General features: G+C 54.4%; 2 protein-coding genes across 2 annotated transcripts; both read left to right on the top strand.

Moving 5' to 3' along the window:
* Window positions 1–113: 113 nt before the first annotated feature.
* SHBG (sex hormone binding globulin) lies at window positions 114–4,319 on the top strand. The gene is made up of 9 exons (XM_044391804.3): window positions 114–580; window positions 1,191–1,398; window positions 1,540–1,631; window positions 1,789–1,978; window positions 2,285–2,446; window positions 2,686–2,848; window positions 2,980–3,116; window positions 3,604–3,811; window positions 4,155–4,319. The coding sequence occupies exons 2-9, from the start codon at window positions 1,288–1,290 to the stop codon at window positions 4,298–4,300; spliced, it is 1,209 nt and encodes a 402-aa protein (XP_044247739.1). The 5' UTR covers window positions 114–580; window positions 1,191–1,287; the 3' UTR covers window positions 4,301–4,319.
* Window positions 4,320–11,358: 7,039 nt separating this feature from the next.
* ATP1B2 (ATPase Na+/K+ transporting subunit beta 2) lies at window positions 11,359–17,741 on the top strand. Its single transcript, XM_026520893.4, has 7 exons — window positions 11,359–12,120; window positions 13,919–14,047; window positions 14,408–14,512; window positions 14,605–14,810; window positions 15,048–15,104; window positions 15,927–16,025; window positions 16,137–17,741. Exons 1-7 carry the CDS (start codon window positions 12,009–12,011, stop codon window positions 16,299–16,301), a joined length of 873 nt encoding a protein of 290 aa, XP_026376678.1. The 5' UTR covers window positions 11,359–12,008; the 3' UTR covers window positions 16,302–17,741.
* The last annotated feature ends 2,829 nt before the right edge of the window (window positions 17,742–20,570 follow it).

Raw genomic sequence — 20,570 nt, 5'->3', positions numbered from 1 at the left:
CACGCCCGGAGGCCCTAGCCCTGCCCCCCACCATCGGCCCCGTGACTGGGTCCCTGGGCAGGGGTCAAGGCTGGACTACCCGCTCCCTCGCTGTTGTCCCCTGGGTGTCCCAGCCTCTGTGGGTGAAACCCCGCAGTTCAAAAGTCACCTCCCCCGGCCCTCCCTAAGTGAAGTGTGCAGGGATTTTCTGCTGTACCCTTCACTCTCGCTCACCCATCCAAGGCCCCCCCGGCGACCCTGGGTGAGACCTAAGTCACCCAGGCCTGAGAGCTGTTTCCTAGGGGTCTCGAGTGGCTCCAGGTGTTCCTTCTCTCGGGCACACTGGGATTTCTAAACGGGTCAGGGAGAGGGTGATGCGTTTCTATTGGTAGATGGTGGAATCTCGAAATAAATGGGGAGGAAGAGATAATTAGGAGTGGGGGACGGGCCTCTTCTTAGTAGCCACTAAATCACACTCAGGGACAGAACGTCCCTCCGAGGCCAGCCTCAGAGGCCTGGGAAAACACCGAGGGAGGAGGTCAGACGCCAGGCGCCCTGCCTGGATTATCTCAATGAATTCTCCTTACAGCAACCCCATAAAGTAGGTACTATTTGTCACATTGTATGAACAAGGACACTGACAAGCACCGCCGTGGAATGACTTGGCCAGACTCACCCCGCTGGGTGTTTGCTATTGCAGGTCTCTGGCTGTAGTTCCTTTTTTTTTTTTTTAGGATTTTATTTATTTATTTGAGAGAGAGAGAAATAGCGAGAGGGAGCCTGAGGGGGGTGGAGGGGCAGAGGGAGAGGGAGAAGCAGGCTCCCCGCTGAGCAGGGAGCCATAATGGGGCTCTATTCCAGGACCCCAGGATCATGAGCTGAATGGAAGGCAGACGCTTAACCGAGCCAGCCCCCCAAGCGCCCCCCAGCTGTAGTTCTGACAGAGGATGCTTCTTGTGGTGCAGGGTGGACTTGTTTCTGGACCTCAGGCCCATAGAGGCAGCGTCCCCAAGTGGGCAGAAGGCTTCAAGGACCCTGGTCAGGCTCTAGAGGAGGAGAGGGGAAGTGGGGTACCCTGTCCTAGCTCATAAACTTTCCCAGCAGGGGGAGTGTAGTGGAGGACCTCTGTCCCTCCCCCGAGTTGTCCTCAGAGGGGTCAGAGGGGCCAGAGGGTCAGTGCCCGGTCTCCTGCCCCCCTTCTTCCCCCCCAGGGGCAACCTTTAACCCAACGCCAACTACGGAAAGGCTGCCTGCCCCCACACATTCTCCCCAGAGCTCTCTGAGCCACAGAGAGGACTGCAGCGGACCATGGAGTGCAGAGGCCCACTGGCCACATCTGGGTGGCTGTCGCTGCTGCTGTTGCTGCTACCACCTCCCGGCCACCAGGGACGGGCCCCGAGACATGGTCTCTCCACCCAGGTGCCGGGCTGTTGGGATGGGGTGCTCAGCGCACGTGTGTGGTTACACAATCTACGCTTTGGCTCTGCCCCGGCCCCGCTGCCTCTCCGTCCATCTCTGGCACGTCCTCACTCTATCTCCTTTGCTTTCTCTTTCCGACAGAGGGTCCAGGACCCCCCTGCCGTGCACCTCAGCAATGGCTCAGGACAAGAGCCTATCACCATCATGACTTTTGACTTCACCAAGATCAGGAAGTATGAAGTTGACCTAGCCCCCAACGGAGTCCCCAACCCTACCCTCCCTCCCTCGGATCTTCTCGTTTTCCTGTCTCCCTCCCTCTCCTTCAGCCTCCCACACCCCACTTTTACCCCCAGAGGGCATGCCCCATACGTGCCTTCTCTGTCCTTCCAGAAGCTCTTCCTCCTTTGAGCTTCGAACCTGGGATCCAGAAGGAGTGATTTTTTATGGCGATACCAACCCAAAGGATGACTGGTTTGTACTAGGACTTCGAGATGGCAGGTCTGAGATCCAGCTACACAATCAGATGGCCCAGCTCACAGTGGGCGCCGGGCCCCGGCTGGATGATGGCAGATGGCACCAGGTAAGCCAGATGCGGTCCGGGGGTGTGTGTGTGTGTGTGTCCAGAGCTGGTCAACGAAAGGGGAACAGAAAGGCGTTTCCGGGCATCCCTTTCCCACTGTCACCTTATTCAATCTGCATAAAACCTCCATGGAATTGCTATGCTTGTCCCCAGTTTTCTGGAAGGGAGTTCTGAGACTCACGGCCAACGATGCTAGCTGGCTCCACAAGCCCATGTTCTTTCTGTTCTACTTGGCTGCTTCTGGAGAAAGTGGCGGAGCCAGGCCCCGGGGACCTCTGATTAGGCTCAGCTCCTTCCTCCCTGCAGGTGGAAGTGAAGATCCTTGAGGACTCACTGCTGCTGAATGTGGATGGGGAAGAAGTGCTGCGCCTGAGACAGGTCTCTGGGCCTCTGGCCAGCAAACCCCAGCCCATCGTCAGAATTGCAGTGGGGGGGCTCCTGTTCCCTGTCTCCAGCCTCCGTTTGCCGGTAACTACATCACAGGGCTGGGGACCAACCAAAGCTGTTAAAGTGTGGCTGGCTGGGTGACCGCGGGGCTCCAAGGCCACACTCTGAACGAATGCCAAGAGCCGAGAGCCGGTGGCATGAGAGCTGTGTGGGAGAGGCCAAGTGCTTGTGTCTCAGAGTGGAGTGAACTGAGGGTGGAGAGGGGCCCCGATGTCTTGCTGGCGACATCCCCACATCTTCCCTTCCCTCCACGGCTCCAGCTGGTCCCTGCCCTGGATGGCTGCCTGCGCCGGGGTAACTGGCTGGACCCACAGGCCCAGACCTCGGGGTCGGCCCCTACTAGCAGCCTCAGGAGCTGTACCGTCCAGTCCCAGCCCGGGACCTTCTTCCCTCCAGGGACTCATGCAGAATTCAATCTCCAAGGTAAAGGCTGTTTTTCCTTCATGGCCAGCTCTGTGTCTGCCGTCCCCTGTCTCCCTCCAGCACTAGCTGCCTCCCTCCATGAATCCCCAGCCTTGAGTCCTCAGGGGGATCACGTCTCCTCCCTGCCCAAGGCATCCCCCAGCCTCATGCAGAGCCCTGGGCCTTCTCTCTGGACCTGGGACTCCAGCTGGCAGCAGGCTCTGGCCACCTCCTTGCCCTTGGGACCCCAGAAAACCCTTCTCAGCTCAGCCTCCACCTCCAAGATCAAGTAAGAGTGGGTGCTGGCTTTATTCAAGGGAGCCTGGGAGCAAGGGGGGAAATGGGGATTCCAAATTGTCACTGTTAGGAAAGCTTAAGGTGGGGAGAGGGGCAGAGACACACCTGGAAGCTGCCCACAGCAAGCAAATGACATATTTATTTATTTATTTATTTATTAATTAGATTTTATGTTTAAGGAATCTCTACACCCAACATGGGGCTCGAACTCACAACCCCGAGATCAAGAGTCGCATGCTCTACGAAGTCAGCCAGCCAGGCGTCCCTACAAATGGCTTTTATCTAGATTGTATTGACTTGGGAGAGGTGTGGTTTTACGGAATATCAAGCCAGGAAAATCAAGGGAGCATTTAGGTGGTTGAAATGGTCGGCAGATAGAAGGTAGGGCACACAGGCCCCATTGAGGTAGTCAGGGGTAGGGCCCCAGGAGTTGATGCGGTTCACACACCCCCCCCATCCTTGTCCCGCACTCTTTGCAGAAGGTGGTGCTGTCCTCTGGGTCGGGGCCAGAGCTGGAGCTGCCCCTGGTCTTGGGACTCCGTCTCCGGCTGAAGCTGGCTGTGTCCGGGGTGGTCTTGAGCCAGGGGTCTGAGAAGGAGATCCTTGCTCTGCCTGCCTCGGACCTTGCCTCCCTCCTCAAGCTCTGGGTCCAGCCGCAGGGGCGCCTCTTCCTGGGGGCTCCGCCAGGTAAGACGGGGACGCTCGTGTTCCTCAGCGTACCTCTGGGAATAGCTAGAGGGTGGCTCAATCGATTGAGCGTCTGCCTTTGGCTCAGGTCATGATCTCAGGGTCCTGGGATCGAGTCCTATGTCGGGCTCCCTGCTCAGTGGGGAGTCTGCCTCTCCCTCTCCCTCTGCCGCTCCCCCCTGCTTGTGCCCTCTCTCTTTCTCTCTGTCAAATAAATAAATAAAAATCTTAAAAAAAAAAACCCAAACAAACAAACCTTGAGTCAGAGAGCTGGGAAAGTGGGGGGCAGCTTGTGGGTGCCAGCTGCCCTAAGCCCCCCACCCCCGGTTCCCCCTCCCTCTAGGAGAGGCTTCCGCCTCCTTTTGCTTGGATGGCCTTTGGGCACAAGGCCAGAAGCTGGACATGGACCGGGCCCTGAGCAGAAGTCAGGACATCTGGACGCACAGCTGTCCCCAGGGCCCGAACAATGGCACCGACACCACCCATTAAATCCCCACCTAAGAATCCCCTTGAATGTCGTGCACTCCTTTATTCAACGAGTGTTCACTGTGCGTCTGCAACGTACCGGGCACCCTGCTGAGCAGGGGGTCCTACCGATGAGTAAAAGCCACCCTGGTTCCTGGCCTCTTGGTCCACGTGGTCCCCTGGGGGAGGCAGGCATCCAGCAAAGAATCACAAGTAAGTGGATGATTGGAAACCGATGAACACCATAAAGGGAAACATCGTGAAAGCTTGGAGACCAGGGAGCTTAACCTCGTCTGGGGGTCAAGGCCATCTTCCTGGGAGCCATGATTTCTCAGGCTGAGATGCTAGCACATACACACACACACACACACACACACACACACACACACACCAGACACAGGTCACTTTCTTCCCCGGCATTTACTCCTTGTGGAAATTCAGCTTTCTCCGCGCGGTGGCTGGTCCTGAGAGGTCCAGAGGGAAGGGAAGCAATGGAATTCTGTTGTCCTTGAGATGGGCCACTGCTGTGCAAGGAGGGAGCAGCAGGGGGTGTGAGAGAGCCATAGACTCAGGGGGGCAGGGGTTCTGGGAAAAGGGGTGGAAACAGCAGGGAGAAAGAAGAAAGGAGCGGAGCCAGGGGAGAAGCTGCCTGCATCTCTCCCAGTCTTGGTCCACTTGCTGCGTTCCCAGATGAGTTCCTCTCTACTCCATTAACCAAGAGCTGGTTTATGCTGGTCCCAGCTGGGAAAAACAGACAGATTCAGGAATATCTCTGTCCTCAAAGAATATGGTAACTCAGCCCTCAGCCCCCAGACCTCTGCAGAATCCTGGTGCCCCAAACCCCTACCCCAGGCGCCCTCCTGTCTCAGCCCCTAGCTTCCCAGGGAAACCTTCAAGCCCAGGCCCCCAGCCCCCTAGGGAGCCCTGGGGCTCCATCCCTCAGTCCCCACCTCTCAATCCTCATCCTTCTCTAGAGCTGTTAACCCATCCCCCATCTCCAGAACCCATGGGGATCCCAGCCTCCTGGCTTCTTTTTTTTTTTTAAAGATTTTATTTATTTATTTGACAGAGATAGAGACAGCCAGCGAGAGAGGGAACACAAGCAGGGGGAGTGGGAGAGGAAGAAGCAGGCTCCCAGCGGAGGAGCCTGATGTGGGGCTCGATCCCATAACGCTGGGATCACGCCGAAGGCAGACGCTTAACCGCTGTGCCACCCAGGCGCCCCATCCCAGCCTCCTGGCTTCTTAAGATGATTTTCCCACCAGTCACCCTGGCAACAGGGTGAGTCACTCTTTGGACCTGTTGTCTCCTTCTGCAGGGATCAGCCAGGACCTAAAGGACCCCAGGGTAAGGAGGCTCCAGTAGAGTCTCTGGGGGTGGGAGACACAAAGCCGAGGCTTCTCTTGCACCAATTTTGAGTTTGCTGGTCTACGGCTGCTTCCAGCAGGTGGAGAGTTCTGGAGAGTCCGAAGTGTGGCCAAGAAGGCTAGGTGCAACTCTGGTCCCTTGGGCCACGTTTAGGGTCTGCCTGAGCCATTGGATATGTCCATGCAGCTGAGATTTACCAAGTGCCTACTGTATACCAGGCACTGTTCTAGGCACTGAGGATGCATTGAGGAAAAAGACAGACACAATCCCTTTTCTTATAAATTTATTTATTTGAGAGAAAGAGAGAGAGAGAGAGAGAGAGGGAGGAGCATGAGGCAGGGAGGGGCAGAGGCAGAGGGAGAATGAAACCCTAGCAGACTTCGAGCCCGCGTCGGGCTGGATCCCACAACCCTGAGATGACAGAATGGAACCAAAAGCACGAGTCGGAGCCTTAAGGGAAGCGCCTGACCACCCAGGTGCCCCCCCTCTTCTTCTGGAGCTCACGGTATGGGGCAGGGGCAGACAGCCCATAAACAAGAAAAACAAGTAAGCAAGATCGTTTCAGTCTTGGTTAGCACTCTCAAGGCCATGAGATCCTGTGACGTAAGAGAGGACAGCAGTAGACGGGCGGCATTGGCTGGGTGGTCAGGGCGGGCCTCTCCAAGGCAGTGTCATCTGAGCAAAGACCTGAATAATGAAAAGAAACCAGACCCATGGGGGCCTCAGGTGTGAGCCAGCGGGAAGGGTTAAAGGACCCTAAACATACCTGGGTCCCCATCGAGGGGTAGTCCCGAGTGGCAACCTCCTAAACTTTTGTCTCCGAGGGTTCTCCCAGGGGCTGGCTTTTCTCTCCTCCCCGCACCCTACCCTGGCCAGGATGCCGCGCCCCCAACCTCTCTTTCTCCAGTCTGCCCTAGATTTCGGATTCCTGATTACCATCCAGAGCTTTCTACACTCTTTCATTAAGACTGACTTTGCTTTGACACAGAGGTTGCCAGGCCCCCACCAAGGGCACCTCCAGGGCCTGGCCGGTGTCCTCTGGCCCTCCCATAGCCCTACGAACCTTTCCGGAGCTTGGCAGCATACCCTGCGGCCTGCAGACCTGGTCTCCCCCTCACTCCACCCTGCGTGACGCTGCCTCTCTCTTCCCTCCCTCCTTCCCCTTCTCCCTCCCTCTCCTTTCCCTCCTTTTAAGCAGTGAGTATTGGCCACTGACCATCCGCCAAGCTCTGTGTTAGGTAGTCTGCAGGGACCCCGAAGATGGATAAGACTCACTCCTGGTCCTGGAGCCCAGAGTCTTGGGAGAGAGGTAGACAGACACATCATCCAAGAGGTGAACCATTGAACGTTTGAACTTAAACAAACGCCTGAATCTCTTGACTTCCCACAGTCCCCATCTACAAAATGGGAAAGTTACCCTACTCCTAGGCTTGCCGTGAAGATTTGATGAATCGTGTGGACCAGATTCCTAGCCCTGAGCTTGGCCTATGGGAAGTGTTCAGTATATGAGAGATGTTGCTTTCGCTGCTGTCATTAACCTCATGCATAGTTCTTGAAATAAAAGTCTGAGCCTGCGAGTATAAACGAGGAGGAAGGCTGTGCAGGGGCTGAATGAGGCGGGATGAGGGCAGACGGGGGAGGCTCCTTGTATGTCCTGCTGAGGAACTGGGGGCTTGGTTTGGTCAGTAGCAGAACATCTGTGTTTCTCCTTTTTTTTTTTTTTTTCCAATTGTGGCAAAGTACACGTAACACAATTTACCATCTTTAAAAAAAAAGATTTATTTTATTTATTTGACACAGAGAGAGAGAGTGCACTTCAGCTCTACAGCGGGGAGGGGCAGAGGGGGAGAGAAACACAAGCAGACTCTGAGCCGAGTGCAGAGCCCAACGCGGGGCTCGATCTGATGACCCTGAGATCAAGACCTGAGATAAAACCAAGAGTTGGACGCTTAACCAGCCGCACCACCAGGTGCCTCACAATTTACCAGCTTAAAAAAAAATCTTTTTTTTAAATTTGACTCTGCTTGACTAAAATTTACCATCTTAACTATTCTTATGGCTTAGTGGTGTTTAAGCTTCTCAGTTTGGGGCAACCGTCACCACCATCCATCTCTAGAACTCTTCATCTTGCAAAACCGGAACTCTGTGCCCATTAAATAATAGCCCTTCACCCCCCCATCCCCATATCTGTGTGTTGGAGTTCTCTTCTTTCCTCGTTCTTGTCTCTGCAAAGATATATCTTGTTGGGAACCCAGAGAGCTGAATCCCTGGGATTTTGGGGAGGGGGCGGGAGGAAGATCAGGGGCACAGATCTCATGACGGCCTCTGGATTTGGGAGAGGCGGTGTGGGAGCTCGTACTCCCTTCCTTCTTTCTGGAGCTGGCTGGGCTCCAGGAAGCGGCTGGAGGTTTGTAATGGCTCTTTGACCCCCATCCCTTCCTTGCCTTACTTCCCTGTCAACACCGATGCTGCATTTGGTAAAATGCTCCCTCCCGCCCCCCTTCATGCTGACCCGCACCTGTAGGAGAAGAAGATGTACATGGAAGCAACAGGTACCTTCGGCCTCCCCCCGAAATGCACAGAAGACACTCCCGCTTTTCCGAGGGAGCCCGTGTACAGGACAGAGACGGAGCCGGCGGTCTGGGGGCTATCCCCATGCCCGTGTTTGCCAGGCCATGTGTGTGGAGGGCACCGTCCAGTCCTCATCTCTCCGGATGGAGCCTGGCTCCTTCTGATGCTCCTTGCCTGATGAAAGAAAGGGCAAGTTGCCCCCCCCTGCGGTTTCTAGAAGGAGCCATTCCATGTTGAAGCACAAGTCAGCAACCAGACTTTATCTTCCACAGCTCCATGGGTTGCTTGGGTGTGGGAGGATATATATGGAGTCCAAGACAAAGGCCTGTTCTCAAAATGCTCAAAGTCTGATTGAAAAGGTAAAATACACCACAAGAGTTTTCAGCCCAGTTACTCCAGACAGAAACCCAGGCATTAGACTTGACTGTTCTCTTTCTGTCTCCCCCATGGTTCCTGTGACTTTCCTTCCAATGGAGATCCTGAACCTTTCCTCTTGTCTCCACCTGCAAACCTGCTCCCCTCGTCTGGAAATCCCTATCTCCTGCACGGACTCCTGCGAAGCCCTCCCCACTGGTCTCCTTGTTTCCCGTGGTCCACTCTCCACGCAGCAGCCGTGGTGATTTTCATGAAATCTCGTCATGCCACTCCTCTGCTTAAAACGCTCGAATTGCTTCTGTGATGGTTGCATTAAAATCCAAACTACGCCCTCTGACCTGTATGACTGGCTCCTGCCTCCCTCTCGGATTTCTTGCTGTACCGATCTTGCCTTCCCTCATCGAAGGCCAGCTTTGCGCTACACTTTCCTCCTCCGGGAAGGAAGAGTCTTCTCCTACAGGTCCCCGTGGCTCCTTTGGGTTACTCCGGGCTCACATTGACCTTCAGCTCTTTGGCGAGTCCCTCCCGGACCATCCAGGGGCTCTCTGGCACATCACCCAGTTTTATTTTTCCTGCACGATACTATAATGCATTGTTTTGTTTGCTGGTTATTATTATTTATTGGAAAGGGAGTCCCGGGAGCACAGGGACCAGAACAGTGCCTGGCTCTAAGTAAATGCTCATTAGCTACGCATTGAATGAATGAATGGGACTTGGGGCTGGACTCTGAAGGGTGGGCAGTCTTCCAGGATGAGGGAATGAAATGGACAAAGGTGTGAAGTCAGGAGTAAGCACAGCCTGTCCCGGGAGTGGCCGGCTCAGCTCCAGGGGAGGACGAGTTGGGTCCTAGTGGGAAAGGAGGCTGGGGACACAGGCTGGGTCTAGATTGTGGAATGCCCCAAAGGATAGACAAAAGAATCAGGACTGCGTCCTGCAGGGTAACAGGAAGTCATTGAAGACCTTTGAGCTGAGGAGTGGCCTAATTAAAACTGTATCTTGAGAAAATTAATCCAGAGCCTGCTGCGGAAGGGACCGAGGCAGAGCCAGCTGTACAATTTGCAGGACCCAGTGCACAACAGAGATGTGGGATCCCTTGTTCAGAAAGCAGGGAAAGTGCTGTTCAAGGCACTGAAAAAGCAAATGTTTTCCTTTTCTTCTGGCATTCTTTCCTCCGATTCTCATGGGGTTTTTGCTATTTAACGTCGTTCGAAATAAAGAAAAATTAACATTTTTCTACCTTCAGCTTTCTGCTGAGCACAGAAGGACGGAGAGGAAAAGGCATTATGGGCAGCTTGGCGTTCCCCTTCCTTCCATGTCATCCTTGCCGCAGAAGTGGTTGGCTGAGTCGGGAAGTAGCTAGCACAACCAAGAAAGGGTAGAATAAAACGCCTCGATCACCCATGTCTTCTAGGAAGCCACTGCCTTCTTTCTGGGTTCCAAGCAAGGTCTGCTTCGAACATCGAGCGTGGCCTCTCAGCAATCAGCATCCCAAGTTGTTCAGGCGTATGCATAACATGCTTACCTTATCCTCGCTTTGAATCTTGCCGAGCTCCCAAGTGTGGTGGGTCCGCTGGAATTCTGTGCCCGGGAAGCCTCTCGAACACAGGCACGTTACCTGTGTCTCCTCTGTGCACATGCATGCTCCATTGTCCCACTGGACTTCACTTGCAAATGACAAGTTCAAGGATAAAATGATGAAGAGTGACAAGATAGTGACAGCAGAGCACTAACCCAAACACGAGGCTATTCGGAGCACCAGCCTTGTTTGAGCAGATCCCAAGTCCATGAAGCTGGGCTGGGGGGAGAGAATCGAGGGGGAGGCTGACAGTCGGAACACGCATTGTTGAGGACCAGAGCCAAGGATATTGGGTGAGCGTTGAAAGGAGAAGAAACACCTCTCCAAGGGAAAGTGACAAGATTTGAAGAGAGTTGAAAAGTGACAGATAATGATTCTTAAATTCACGTCTCTAGAGGCTCCCGTACCCCCCTATTAGTCTGAGGGTCTCTTGACCCCCAGGAGAACCCTGACTTTGCCTCCCCAGGGCTAGAGTTGCACAAGGTCTCCTGTAGGCACTCAATAAATGTTTGTCCACCCAAATGGGTAAATGGGGAAGGGGGAGTTCAGATAGCGGGGTGGGGAGGGGAGACACAAGACCTGAGCAGACCTGGGTCCAGGGCTGGAGTCTCAGGGCAATGCTAGGGGCTGGGAATGTGGTGTCGGGAAGGGCTTCGCCCACAGAGTGGGTGGGGATATGCGGAAGCCTCTAGGATTGGAGAGGAATAGGGGCTGTGGCACTAGTGAAGAAGGTATGGGGGGGAGTTGGTAGCTCTCCCCAAGGGGGATTTCCCTCCTGTGGTGACCTCTGTCCATCTCTGTGTGGCCTGGTTTAGCTCGCTGGCTGGTGCCCACTGTTTGTCTTGGTCTCTGGCTCTTGCTCTATTCCTCTCCCATTTGGCCCTGTCAATCTCCAGGTCTTAGTCTCCGAAAGCCGGCCTGGGGCCCCTTCTCAGCATAGATCGCCTTCCCTCTCCAGCTCTATGTCTCTCGGGGGTTATCTTTCCCTCTACTCCGCCCCGGCACGCCCTCCATCCCCTCCATCCACCTGATCCAGTCCGGTACCTGGGGTGGGGGGAGGGGAGAGACCTCCGGGTCCTGAAGAGGCGGCAGGGGGGCGGACCCAATCCCTCTCTCCATATTTGCATATGTATGAGGTCGCCCGGGCCAGCGCCGAGGAGGCGGGGCTTCTGGGGGTGGGAAGGGGGCGGACACCCCCACGGCCGCCGAGTATAAAGACTGCGCGCCGCGACCGCCGGCCCCGCACTGCTGAGGAGCGGAACCTCCGCCTGGGGGACCCCCATCCCTGGCTGTCCCCCAATTGCGCGTCCCTGCCCCACCCCCGCGGCCGAGCCATCACTGGTGTGGCGGTCTCCGCTTGGCGGAAGAGCCTTGAGCGGTCACCCGGCCCCTCTCCACAGCCTCTTTGCATCTCGGATTTCGGGGCAGCCCCCTCCCCCACCCCTCCCTGGCCTCCTTGCACCCCTATTTTTCTGCGGTTCGCTTGGGTTTTGCAGCCGTCTATTTTTGCATCCCTTTTCATTTTGTTTCTAGAAGGTTTGGGGGGGTGAGGCTGCACCGCACCCCTTCCCCTTTCTAACCTCCCCTGCCCTGACAGTCCCCCTTTTCATCGCAGCTGGGGGGCCTAGGATCCGTGCATCCTACGCCGCGCTGCCAGCACCCCGCAGCGCGTGGCCGTGCGCCCCGGAATTTGCAGCAGCTGCCTGTCTGAGGAGGGTCTCCCTCGCCCCCGCTGCCTTTGCTCCCCGCGCGTTCCGGAGCGTGTGGGGGGGCTTCTGCGCGCCGCACCCCAGCTTCTCCGCAGCCCCCCGCCCCGCGCGGGACTCGCCCCCCGCCGCCAAGATGGTCATCCAGAAGGAGAAGAAGAGCTGCGGGCAGGTGGTTGAGGAGTGGAAGGAGTTCGTGTGGAACCCGAGGACGCACCAGTTCATGGGCCGCACCGGCACCAGTTGGGGTACGCAGGGCGGGCCGCGCGAAGGGCGGGGCGGGGGTCCGCAGGGTGACGCCGGGGGGGCACCGGGTCCCGCCGGCTCGGCCCCAGTTCCCTTCCCGGGTCCCCGGCGTCCGGCCCCCCTGCCGGGCTCTGGCCTGGAAGGGGGCCGAATCGCCGGTCTAATCTCCCCGGCCGGCCGCTGCGGAGGCGGAGAAAGTAGGTCACTGCCGCCTTCCCGCCCCCCGCGGAGCCCCCTCGCGCGGGGGGTCGCGGGCCGTGCGCGCGTGTCCGCGCCGTGGCGCTAGCGCTCCCTCTCAGGGCAGGTCGGCTCCGCACCGTCGCCCCCCCTTCCCCAGAAGAGCGCCCCTTTCCTCCCTGTGGCTCTGTCTAGCTAGCCAAGCCCGTCTATTTTTAGCTCGTGCCCATCCCCTGGACCCTGGGAACATTCATGAGGGGGCGGGTCTTGGAGAGGTGGGGGGTTGGGGGGGGGTTCTTCACAGCGGAAGTTGTCAGTATCCCACTGCCGAGCGTTTGGAGGTTTCTGTGGCTGCTTTGTGGGTGGGGGGTTGGTGGGGAGGGGTGGCCCTGGGAGGTTTTGGAGGTTGGATATGCGGCTCAGATGTCGCAGGCGGAGGGAGGAGTAGACACTAGCGGTGGTGGGATGCGTACATCACCCGGCAGAGCATGTCTGTGGGCTTGGGGTGCCTTGGGACCTTCCCAACCCATCGTGGGACTCGAGGTGTGTGGAGGGAGTTGACTCTAGTCAGGGGTCTGGTGCTGGGCTTGAGTGCAGGTGAGGGGCGGCATTCTTCCAAAAGGGATTGTTAAACTGGGTAGTCGAAGCATTGGGGACCCTGGGTGACACAATTTGCAATTCATCCACACTGATTGCACACTATTCCCATCAGCAGCCCCCACCTGGGGCCCTGGAGGTGGGTCCAGTGCAGTCCTTGCCTTGGGGGGAACTGGAAGCCCAGCCCCTGGGATTGGAGGGGTCCCTGACTGCTTGGGGAAATCTGGAGAAGCTTCATGGGGAATGTGTCTTCTGAGTTGGAGGGACTAGGGGTCCTGGGTGGTGGCAACCACAGACGCACTGGGCTGAGGAGTGACAGAGTTCCATGTCACATGCCGCAAACACCTGCTGTCTGCCGGGATGGCTCTGGGACAATCCACCTTTACTCTCCGCCTCTGCTTTGGGTGCTGTGTGTGAATTGGGGGTGGGGTGACCGTGGAAGGTTCTGGACAGCTCTGAGAGATGGCGTGGGTAGGCAGGAGCCACGTGCGAGGTCTGACTTCTGTGGGGTGCCAAGGGAGAGGTTTTGCTGTTTGAGTGTGCAGGGCCACAGTGTGAGGGAGGCGGTGACAGTTTAGTTGTGAATGGCGGCCAGTGCCGACTTAAAAGGTCCTTGTGCGGGATGGACAGCTTTAAGCACGAGGACCAATGCAGGAGTCACAGATGTGGTGCCTTTCCAGGGCCATGAATGGTCGAGAACTTGGGAACATAATTTGATGCAAAATGACTGTGGCCTATACTTGGGGTTGTCCCAGCAACGAGAATTTAGGTCTCTTGTGGCCTCCACAAGGTTGGGCTTCACTGTGCCGTAGGACCGGAGGGGGCTGGGAGCCATGGCTGGAAGCCAGACACAACTGCCTGTTTCCAGCTTGTCTCATTTTGCTCCCAAGGGGAGGCTCTAAGATGTCCCCAAGACTCTGTGACCCGTCCCCGTGCTGAACCTCGGAGTGGGAGACGGGTGTGTGGGGCTAGGCGAGGTCATCCCGGGAGACTTAGAGCCTGCTGACCGCGTTTCCTCCTCCCTAGCCTTTATCCTCCTCTTCTACCTCGTCTTCTATGGCTTCCTCACGGCTATGTTCACCCTTACCATGTGGGTCATGCTGCAGACTGTCTCTGACCATACCCCCAAGTACCAGGACCGACTGGCCACCCCGGGTGAGTGATGCACGCTCCCCACCAGCCATTAACTGGCTCCGTGTCCCCAGGCCTCCAAGGAAGAACTTAGAGCCCGAGAAGAACTCACAGTTCGCAGAGGCTTGGCTCTGGTGCCCCGATTACCATGTTCAGGGGCGTGCTTGAGGTCTGCCTTCCTTCCCGTTTCCGGCAGTAGGGGGCTTTGCAATCTGGGAAGGTTCTCTTCATCCCCAGGAGATCTTCCTCCTGTGAAAAGGATCTCACATCTCCCCCCATCCCTCCATCACCCTGCTGCTCCCTATGTCCATTTTCTTCCTTCTGTGTATGGTCCTTTGTCATATACGTTTGTATATTTTCCACTCCTGCCCTTGTCGGCCACAGGCTTGATGATCCGCCCCAAGACTGAAAATCTTGACGTCATTGTGAACGTCAGTGACACCGAGAGCTGGGACCAGCACGTTCAGAAGCTCAACAAGTTCTTGGAGCGTGAGTGTGGCTGTGCAGGGCTCGGACAGGGCATTGGGGGACCCTGGAGGCCGAACAGCGGGCCTGTGACTCTCTCTCTCCCACCTCCTTAGCTTACAACGATTCCATCCAAGCCCAAAAAAATGATGTCTGCCGCCCTGGGCGCTACTATGAGCAGCCGGATAACGGAGTTCTCAACTACCCGAAGCGTGCCTGCCAGTTCAACCGGACGCAGCTGGGCGACTGCTCCGGCATCGGGGACCCGACCCACTACGGCTACAGCACTGGGCAGCCCTGTATCTTCATCAAGATGAACCGGGTATGTGGGATCTTGGTCCCCAGGGAGAAGGAAGGAGGAGGGGGCTGGGGCTACCCTCTTGCTGGCAGGTGCCTTCTTTCACGGGGGCTACTGGGTGTTGAGAGGTTTTCGGATGTCTGAGTGTCTGGGAGAACAAGAGAGATGGGGCCGTCGAGGCTGAGCTGTGTGGAGGGAAGGCTGGATACTTGTGTCTTCACCACCTTCTTTCTCGAGCTCATCCCTCTCCCCTCCCTCCAGGTCATCAACTTCTACGCAGGAGCCAATCAGAGCATGAATGTTACCTGTGTGGGAAAGGTGAGTGTGTCGGGCCTTGCCCACCTGCCCACCTGCTTGCCCTTTGTGGTTTCCACGTAATTCACTGATCTCTTCCCATCTTCTTTGCTCTCAGAGGCCCCGTCACTATAGGGACAAGGGGGTAAGAGTGGGTGCCAGTGTGGCTCGAACTCCCAAGGGGCTCCCACGCCTCTTGCTTCTCTCTAGGACGCAGGAGCCGCTTTTGTATGGATAGACACCCACCTCCCTGACTCCAGCCAAGCCTTGGCCCCTGGCTTCTATCCCTAACCCTGCCACCCTCTCGTCTAGTCCCTGATAAGCATGACTTCCGCTCTCCCTCCCATAGCTCACCTGTTCCTTCCTCAGTTCTTTCTAGGTATCTGGTAGTTAGAGCCACCTGCTGCGTCTCAGTGTCTTGGACCCCACCTCTGTCCTTTCTAGAAACTTTCTATTCCTCTTCACTCACACCGCTCCCCTCCCCTTTCTGCTGAGCCCTTACTCACTTATCTGTTCTCTCTTGGCTCTGCTCCAGAAACCGATTCCTGAGACTGGGGTAAGAACTCGGTGTGGGAGCGCAGCGGGAGGCGCCCTTCAGGACTTCCCAGTCCGATCAAGGAGACAGGACGCCCCCTCTCGTGCACAGGGAAACACACACACACACACACACACACACGCACACACACACACACACACACACACTCACACACGGGCTCACAGCCCAAGGGAAACAGATCTGAGACAGAAATTATTTGGGGCGAAGGAAGAACAGAGGGAAGTCTGGAGAGCTCTCGGGTTCCTGGCGCCCCTCACATGCTCTCCCCCTACCCTCCTGCGTCCCCACAGAGAGATGAAGACGCTGAGAATCTCGGCAACTTTGTCATGTTCCCTGCCAACGGCAACATCGACCTCATGTATTTCCCCTACTATGGCAAAAAGTTCCACGTAAGTCCCGGTGCGAGGCCCGGAGTGGGGGCTCCCCAAGGCGAGCGGGGTCCTTGGGGAGGACGCTGGGTTGCCAGGGGCCTGGACCTTTGCTCTCCTCCTCCGGCCCAGGTGAACTACACGCAGCCCCTGGTGGCCGTGAAGTTCCTGAATGTGACCCCCAACGTGGAGGTGAACGTGGAATGTCGCATCAATGCAGCCAACATCGCCACCGACGATGAGCGGGACAAGTTCGCCGGCCGCGTGGCCTTCAAACTCCGCATCAACAAAACCTGAGGCCCCTTCCTCCCGCCCCCACCTCTTTCCTGTGGATGCTTCTGGAATGTCCCTGACCCTGCCTGATCCCTCCCTCGCCCACCCCAAAGGTATTTTTTATAACAGAGCTATGACTTGTTTGAGCCTCACGCCCTTTTTCTTTACTCGTGAACCCCACCTGACGGCCATTGTGATTCCGGCCTTCAGTTCCCCCCGTTCCTCTCCCGAGCTCAGTCAGAGGCAGGGAGACGGGATCCCGGGATGGCCCCAGAGGAGTTAGGAGCTGTTCTGCTTCTGGTTTAGGTGTGAGTGGGGTGTCTCCACCCCTCCCGTCCCCGGAGAGCCATAGAAAATGCCCGCCCGCCCACCTCCACACCTGCCCTCACACTCCCCACCTCCTCTCTCACTCACACACACATACACATCTCAGTTCACCCCGAGCTTGCAGACACTCCATTCACCTTTCTCTGTCTCTCCCGCACTTTCTGCCTCATCTATACAGTCCCTGTCTTGGTGGCTTTTGACGTATCCGGCTCCTCCTCGGCCATGACAGGTCTGTCCCCGCCTCCTCTCCAGCCCCATTCCCTCCTCTGAAAGACAGCTGTTTTGTAATCGAGGACGAGGTGGTTCTGTGGCCTTTTCCCTGTTTTCTGACATATTTGTCTTCCCACCCTCTGGTGACAGCGTGCGCTGGGAACGAGGGTCTGGAAGAGGAGTCCCTGTTGGTTCTTCTTGAAAATTCTCTTCCTGTCACCCAAATAGGCACTCCTCAGAGGGATGGGGTTGACCTAGGCTGAAAATCCACTTTGTTTTTGCCGATGGCTCACTTCTCCCTGTTTGTTTTCCCAGAATATCCTTCAAGTTCCACTTCCCCGGAGCCCTGGGGGAGGGGCAGCCATTTTGGCTGGGTCCCCAGTGGCCACCTTGGAAACGTCAGCTGGCTATGGGACTATTTCACCTCCTTCCCCCCCGGGACCCAGAGCTACCCCCACCATCCTCTCTCTGGTTTCTCTTAGCACGTTATCAACTAACCACTAACTCCTTCCCTCTCCTCCGCATGTCAGCCTGAGCGTTGCAAATAGCCCCTCAGTCTAGGCTCTGAATGTCTCGGGCCTGTCTCCCTCAGACCCCGTGGCGTTTTTAAACGACCCCATAGTATGCTCCGTGAGGGGCCTCTGGCGTTCTTGAGCGATAGTGCCCTTCATTCCCGCCCTCTCTAACTGTCCATCTCTTCTCTGACACTGCGGCCTCCATACCCCACCCTCAGAGGGACCCTTCCCTTCTTCCCTCTCCCTGGATCCGAGTCTCTTCCCTTGGGGTCCCCATGTTCTCCTGCATTGCCCTCGCCCCCCCGGTCTCTCTCTGCAGTTATTTAATGCCTGTGTCAGATCTACTGTAAAAAGAGGATAAAGTACAATAAAATGAGAGCAATTATATATATAAATATATATCATACACGGAGCCCTGCGTGCGGTTGTTCCTTGCTGAGCATTTGGAAGGGCTCTGGGAAAGAAAGTGGGGGGTGGTGGGTGGGGGTGATTCGGGGCTTGCCCAGGCCTCCTTCCCAGCTCTGACCTCTCCGTCCAGTGTCCAGGCAACCAGATCACTCCTTCACCTACACCGTCCCTGAGATCACTGCACGCAAGAGAGGCAGGGAGCCTACACCACTTCGTACAGCGCGATAGTTAACGATGTGCCTACTGTGAACGTTCTAGGCACCGTGAGGACACACTTATGAAAGAGGCAGAGTTCCTGCTCCCAAGGAGCTCCCCAGTTTAACAGGAGAGGTGAGGAGCACACGAGATACTCTCTTACCAGGTACACCTACACAAACGTGCTTCCAGGAAGGGGAGAAAGCCAGGGAGGACAAAATGCAGAGTGGTCGACTACTTTCTATCGGGGGCTGCCAATGGCCGGTTTCTCGGGCTTAAAGGATGGGGTGTTTGGGGAAGAGAGTAGAGCGTCGGCAAATGCCCAGGGACATGAGAAAAGCTGACCAGAAGAAACAGATCTCAGAACAATATGAACTGTTATGATCCTAATTTTGTGTATACACACAATCATAGAAAAAAAGGATGAGTGGGTCCACGTACTGTTTACTGTGACATACGGGGATGGGTCTAGAGCCGGTTTTTATTTCTTGGGTTTTTTTTGTGTGTGTTGTTGTTGCTTGGTTGGTTGACAATGAAAAATACCTTTATTACATAGGACATATATACACAATTTTATCATAAATGCGTCACACGCACACACACACAGTAGGATCACTGGGTTTGGTCGCTGTTGTGCCAGAATTCATACGATGCGCTTTGGTGCATTCCACGTCTTTCACTCAATACATTTCTTGTGCCCCTGTTTCACCGGGTAGAGTTCTAATATGTGTGGTTTTTTTTAGATGGCTGTGTAATATTTTTCCTATTGGGTTGTTCTTCCCTTATTAATTTGTTCAAATTCCTTGACAGCTGTAGATATAAACATTTTTGCATTGCAAAACTCCCCCCAAGCAATTGTTTGCCTCTCTGTGAAAGAGTGTTTGGTCTTCAAATAGTCCAACACGGTTAGCTCTTTTGCAGTTTCTGGTTTCCGGACACTAGAGTATACTCATATTATCTAGATTTTTTGGGGGGGGGGGCAGGATTTTCATTTCATTTAAACTAATACATTCACTTTAATCTCTCTGATTTTTGTTAATTTTGCTGTGTGGTGTAAATTAGGAGTCCAGTTGTGTTTTATTTTTCTAGTTTTGTCGATTTCGCTTTACTTTTCCAAAATCGAGGGTAGCTGGCTGGCTCAGTTGGTAGAGCACAGGGCTCTTGATCTTGGGGTGGTGAGCTTGAGCCCCAAGTTGGGTGTAGTTTACTTAATAAAAAATTTTTTAAAAAATCTATAGTTTATTCCCATGGAGTTGAAATGCCAACTTTGGCCATATAAGTTCCTGTATGTCGAGATTTACTTTCAGATTTGGTACTTTGTGCCTCTGGCTTGTCTACCAGTCCCCATACCAAGCCATGTTGATTTGATTCCTGTAGTTTTAGTGTTTTCTGATATCTAGCAAGGAGAGTAGGTTTCCCTCTATTGCTTTTTTTTGTTGTTGTTGTTATCTCCACACCCAACGTGGGGTTCAAATTCATGACCCCGAGATCAAGAGTCCCATGCCCTCCTGGCAGACCCAGCCAGGAGTCCCCCCCGCTTTAAAAAATTATTTATCTATTTACCTTTTTAAGAATCTAATCTCTACACCCAACATGGGGCTTGAACTCACGACCCTGAGATCAAGAGTCACACGCTCCCCTGACTGAGCCAGCCAGGCACCCCTCTCAGTGCGAATTTTTGAGAAGATAAAAAATATTTCTCTATCTACTGTCCATCTACTTGTAATTCCAACAATATTCTAACCTGGTCTCTTAAGTTTTTAGGTACATACTCATATGATCAAAAAAGCAAAGAGATATTTCACCAATGTTGGTTTCTTTCCTTTTTTTTTTTGATCCTCTTGAATGTGTTAGAACATTGTCGGTAGGCATCCCTGTATGGTTCTTTATTTTAATTGAAATTATCTTAGTGTTTAGCCATTAGGATAATACCTCCCGGTATTCCACTACTATTTTTAATTAAGATTTTTTTTAAAGGAATGGTTGCTGAAATTTAATCAAATTCCTTTCAGCATCTGTTGATATGATCATATTTTTTTTCTTCATTTGTTAATGTAATGAATTATGTTGATAGATTCTCTATTAAACAAACTTTGTGCTCCTGGAATAAACCTTTACTTACGGTGTTAATCTTCTTTTGATTAATCAATGCATTCTGACACTATTTTGAGAGTTTTGCATCTATGTTAAGCTAATTTAGCTTCTGGGTTTTTACGGTCTTAATCAGGTTTTTCTATTAACGAAACCACAAAAACTTTACATGAATTAGAGATCTCGTTCTCTTCCTGTGGCACAGAATAGTTCAAGTAGCGTTGGACTAGTTGATGGTCTTTGCTGTGTTTTCCTCTACAAGCTCTTGAGTTTTGCTTTTTAAATGATGATTTTTAAATTTTTATTTTATTTTTAAAAGTTTTAAGAAAGATTTTATTTATTTGAGAGAGCAGGAGGGAGGGAGGGAGGGAGGGAGAGAGGCAGACTCCCGCTGAGCAGGGAGCCCAACATGGGGTTTGATCCCAGGACCCTGAGATCAGGACCTGAGCTGAAGGCAGACGCTTAGCCCACTGAGCCACCCAGGCGCCCCTAGTTTTCATTTTTTTTTTAAGATTTTATTTATTTATTTGAGAGAGAGAGACAGCCA

Source organism: Ursus arctos, unplaced genomic scaffold (assembly GCF_023065955.2).
Source record: "Ursus arctos isolate Adak ecotype North America unplaced genomic scaffold, UrsArc2.0 scaffold_14, whole genome shotgun sequence".
NCBI lineage: Eukaryota > Metazoa > Chordata > Mammalia > Carnivora > Ursidae > Ursus > Ursus arctos.
Note: the sequence above shows the minus strand (reverse complement) of the source record. Positions and strands in the feature narration are given on the sequence as shown.

What these genes read in the sequence shown, in the direction of transcription:
- SHBG (XM_044391804.3), top strand. Translation starts at nt 1,288, where the DNA reads ATGGAGTGCAGAGGCCCACTGGCCACATCTGGGTGGCTGTCGCTGCTG. An exon ending in ATGATGGCAGATGGCACCAG is followed by an intron (nt 1,979 to 2,284) that starts GTAAGCCAGATG and finishes TCCTCCCTGCAG; the next exon opens with GTGGAAGTGAAGATCCTTGA. An exon ending in TGCAGAATTCAATCTCCAAG is followed by an intron (nt 2,849 to 2,979) that starts GTAAAGGCTGTT and finishes TCCCTGCCCAAG; the next exon opens with GCATCCCCCAGCCTCATGCA.
- ATP1B2 (XM_026520893.4), top strand. Translation starts at nt 12,009, where the DNA reads ATGGTCATCCAGAAGGAGAAGAAGAGCTGCGGGCAGGTGGTTGAGGAG. An exon ending in CCGCACCGGCACCAGTTGGG is followed by an intron (nt 12,121 to 13,918) that starts GTACGCAGGGCG and finishes CCTCCTCCCTAG; the next exon opens with CCTTTATCCTCCTCTTCTAC. An exon ending in GGACCGACTGGCCACCCCGG is followed by an intron (nt 14,048 to 14,407) that starts GTGAGTGATGCA and finishes TGTCGGCCACAG; the next exon opens with GCTTGATGATCCGCCCCAAG.